Raw genomic sequence first — 4,400 nt, 5'->3', positions numbered from 1 at the left:
CACGAGTCACAAAGCGGCCTAGGCCTAGGCCAGAGGTAGGCAACCTTGGCTCTTGTATGACTCGTGGACTTCAACTCCCAGAATTCCTGAGCCAGCCATGCTGAGGGGAAAGGGAGAGTTTCCAAGCTGAGCCATGCTGGCTGAGGAATTCTGGGAGTTGAAGTCCACGAGTCATACAAGAGCCAAGGTTGCCTACCCCTGACCATGGGGATGCTGCAACGGTCCTAAGTGTGAAAAATGGTCATACGTCCCTTTTTTCAGTACCGTTACAACTTGCTGTAAGTCAAGAACTAACTGTACTCCCAGGGAGTCCATCACAACTTCAAACCTTGCTTAGATGACTGTCGTAAGTCAAGGACTATTTGTAAAAAGCAACCTACACTCTAACCCAGAGGTCCCCAAGTTTTTGGGCACCAGGGACCGGTTCCGTGGAAAGAAGTTTTTCCGTGGACCAAAGAATGTGTGGTTTTGTGTGCTTCCTGCATCCTGTGGATGGACCTTTGCTTGTTTGGGCAGACCAGTTGCTGGCATGCCACGGCTCAGTACTGGTCCACGGACCGGGGGTTGGGGACCCCTACTCTAACCCTTTCCTTGTTGAGCCACGGCCCTGGAGATTTGGCTGCAAGGCCCACAGATTCTGATATTGCCAAATGTGCATGTAATTTAGGCTGGAGGACCCTAATCCTAACTCTTGAGGTTGCCTCGGGGCTGCTGTGGACAGCTGTGCCCCCCCCCTTGGCTGGGCTGTGTTCAGTGCTTGCAGAGTGAGCAGCTTGGGATGCGTAACTTGGAAGACCCCATGGCAGAAAGTAAAGTTTTCTTCCTTCCTTCCTTCCTTCCTTCCTTCCTTCCTTCCTTCCTTCCCAGCTCCTGCGTCTCTGCCTTTGAGAAGGAGACAGGCAGTAAGTAACGTTGCTGCGGAACGCTGTGGCCTGTTTGTTTGGGGTCTCCAGCCTGCCCTGGGGGGGAGGGGGCTAGCAAAGACTTCGGCCTTGTTGCTTTTTCCCACCCCTCGGCAGCCAAGAGGGGCTTTGCAAGATGCAACATTTTCTCTCTGGTTGCGTTTGACACAAGGCTGCTGACCAAGGAGCCCCCCGGGGAGCCCCAGAAGAAGCTGTAGGGCCAGAGGCCCCTTTGAGTCTTTTCACGGCACGTCAAGGGGCGCATACCCAAAGTGGTGGGGCCCCGGCTCTTTTCTGGGGGGGGGAGAGGAGGTAGGAATTCTAAATGCCCTATTTGTTCCTTAGCTCTCCAAATGTGCTGAGAGAAAAACAGCCAGAGGGCCAAGGAATCGCCCGATTCCTTGCGAGGGGCTCTGGAGGTCCCAAAGACCAATAGCACTTTAGACTTATATACCGCTTTACAGCCCTCTCTCAGCGGTTTTACAGAGTCAGCCTATTTGCCCTCAACAATCTGGGCCCTCGTTTGACCGACCTCGGAAGGATGGGAGGCTGAGTCAGCCCTTGAGCCGGTCAGGATCGAACTGGAGGCAGTGGGCAGAATTAGCCTGCAGTGCTGCATTCTAACCACTGCGCCACCACGGGTTCTTATGGATGCTTCTGGTCCAGGCTTGGTCACCATTTTTGCTCTCTTGTCTTGGCTGACTTTGCCTCCCATCATGAATGTAAACAGATTTAGCCCATGTGGGAGACATCTTTCCCCCCCTCCCCAAGTCAAGCAAGTTACACCATGATAACCAGTAAGGATGGACAGCCAGGATTCTTGGTCAAGCCCAGAATTTGAAGCAATTGCTTTGAGAGGAGGGGGGCCTTGATGGGCTCAGGGTCTAAAGAGGCTGGAGGTTCTGGGGCTAAGGGGGGCGGGTCCCTCCCTATTTGCTGTCCTTCCCAGAGCAGAGAGAAAAGCGCTACAGCGTCCATCACAAATTTGGGGATCGGCGGGATGGCGTCACTGGCGCCCGAACCTACTTCTACGCCGATGAAGCCAAATGCGACCGGCACATGGAGACGTTCGTGAAATGCATTGAGGCCTCAGGTGAGCAGCCTTCAGGGCCCCCCAGTCAGCCTCCCCCAAATCAAAGGTGCTTCCTCCCACGGGAAATACAAAAGGGTGCAGGACACACACACACACACACACACCTGTACAACCTGCCTTCCAAGCTGGGATGGGCAAACATGTGGCCCTAGATGATGACCTGGGATCAGGCCAGTGGGGAGAGATGGGGGGCAGGGCTGGAGTCCAAGCATCTCTGGGGTTGTCTCCTCCACTTTGGCTGCCCTCCAAAGATGCTGAGTCCACCTAGTCACAATTGGGAAAATGTGACCAGCCTAGACCAGGCCAAATCCAAAAATGCCAGTGAATTTCTAGAAGCCTGGCCCTCTGACAAATCAGCCATCGATAGACACACGGACATTAACAACATCTGCGGACGATGCCAAAGAGACCAACAGCCAGCCCAAAGGAGAAAAAAACCCTAGCACCTCTCCACCAGTATTCAGAGATCACCATAGATCAGTGGTGGCAAACCTATGGCACAGGTGCCAGAGGCGGCACTCAGAGCCCTCTCTGTGGGCACGCGCGCCGTCGCCCCAGTCCTAGGCCTTCAGCTGGGTTTTATAAAACCTTTTCGCTTTAGGCCTCCGCCACCGTGTGCAAAAAAAAAAGGTTCAATCAATCAGTCAATTTCAACTTCTCGCGGGGAAAAAAAAGATCTTGCAAAGTTGGAATTGATTGACTGAACTTTTTAGTCCCACCCAGTCTGCCGTTACCACCGCAGCCACACGCACCCAATGGGCCACACCCACCCAATGGGCCACACCCACCCGGCACCTGACGATGCATAAACGGGTTTTGGGTTGCAGTTTGGACACTCGGTCTCTAAAAGGTTCGCCATCACTGGCATAGATTAACTCCAAGGTCAACTTTACACCAACAATCAAGTAAGCAAGACCCCAGTCAGGAAACTGCCATAGAGCCCAACCAAAGAATCCCTAAGACCCCCCACCCACACAGACAGGCAAGACACACCAGAATTTAAACCGACAGCAAACAGCAGTCCTGACTAGCCCTGATGTTGTTATCTAGTTAAGGACCCCTCATGTTCACTCCCGTTGCCAGCCTTCTTGGTAACTTCACTGCTGCTGTTCAGTTCTGCAAGTGGAAGCTGATGTGCCTGGAGGAGGTCTAGATTGAAGGAGTTCAAGAGGTCCCCCTTGACATCACTATGGGGTCACCTGCCTCAAGGCTTCGGGAGGGCCCGGGTGGCTCCCGACCTCCCTGGTTCTCGGGGCAGGGCGGTTGAAGTGCTCCTGGGGAGATGCTTGGAGGCTGATGGTCTTTCCGCACTGGAAAGGGCCCGAGCGCTAACTTGGTTGTTTTTTTTCAGGAGGCAGCTCCGAAGACGGATTCTCTGCCATCAAACTCACGGCGCTGGGCAGGCCGCAGTTCCTGGTAGGTGATTGCCTGGTCTGGATAGGCAGCATTTGGTTAGAAGAAAATAACAGCGTTGTAGGTCATCTAGTCTAAGCCCCATACCCAAGCAGGAGACCCTACACCATTTCTGACAGATGGGAGTCCAGTCTCTCCAGTGATGAAGCTCCCACAACTTCTGAAGGCAACTTCTGTTCCATTGGTTGACTGTTCCCACTGTCAGGAAATTTCTCCTTATTTCTAGGCTGAATCTCTCCTTGATCACTTTCCATCCGTTATTCCTTGTCTGGCCTTCAGGCGCTTTGGAGAATAGCTTGACTCCCTCTTCTTTGGGGCAGCCCCTGAGATATTGGAAGACTGCTATCATGTCCCCCCTCGTCCTTCTCTTCATTAAACTAGACATACCCAATTCCAGCAACCGTCCTCTGATCATCTTTGTTGCTCTTCTCTGCACTTTTTCTAGAGTCTCAACATCTTTTTTTATAGTGTGGAGACCAAAACTGGATGCAGTACTTTAGGTGTGGTTTCTTGGCTCCCATCACCTTTTAGCTTGTCTCGGGCCTTGAGGTTAAGACAGACGCTGCAGACTGCCAGATGTTGCTCAATTCCCACACGCAGTGCCTCTCACTGCTGGCAAAGCCGGCAGTGGGGTCCCCTTGATGAAACAGGATCACCTTTCAGGATCCAGGAAGGGTGCCTTCTCTGTCATGGCATCTGACCTCTGCAATGAGCTCCTGTGGTCATCCCAGAAGGTTTAAAGCTGATCTCCCAGGCCTGGGTTAGGGTGCTTAGAGCGTCCTTGTTCGGGTATGTGTGTCCTGTGTTGCATACTGTACAGCAGGGGTCCCCAACCTTGGCAACTTTAAGACCTATGGACTTCAACTCCCAGAATTCCCCAGCCAGATGTGAAATGACAGGTGCTCTTTAAACGTAAGGACTCATTGTTGCTGGTAGTTGGAATCTTTAATATTATTATTTGCAAACAAAATGAAGGTTTCCTATTTAGAATA

At 52.4% G+C, this 4,400-nt stretch overlaps 1 protein-coding gene across 1 annotated transcript in view; it reads left to right on the top strand.

The window, feature by feature from the left end:
• Positions 1-867: 867 nt before the first annotated feature.
• Positions 868-4,400, top strand: part of LOC107300507 (proline dehydrogenase 1, mitochondrial-like) — a gene marked incomplete at its 5' end in the record, with an annotated part of 13,863 nt that continues 10,330 nt past the window's right edge. Inside the window, 3 exons of the mRNA XM_015829830.1 lie at positions 868-902; positions 1,852-1,995; positions 3,347-3,411. Of these exons, the coding sequence (XP_015685316.1) occupies positions 868-902; positions 1,852-1,995; positions 3,347-3,411 (244 nt within the window). The remainder of the gene's footprint in view (positions 903-1,851; positions 1,996-3,346; positions 3,412-4,400) is intronic.

Source organism: Protobothrops mucrosquamatus, unplaced genomic scaffold (assembly GCF_001527695.2).
Source record: "Protobothrops mucrosquamatus isolate PMUCROS unplaced genomic scaffold, P.Mucros_1.0 scaffold7280, whole genome shotgun sequence".
Taxonomy (NCBI): Eukaryota; Metazoa; Chordata; class Lepidosauria; order Squamata; family Viperidae; genus Protobothrops; species Protobothrops mucrosquamatus.
The sequence above is the reverse complement of the archived record's forward strand: the minus strand, read 5'-3'. Positions and strand labels throughout refer to the sequence as shown.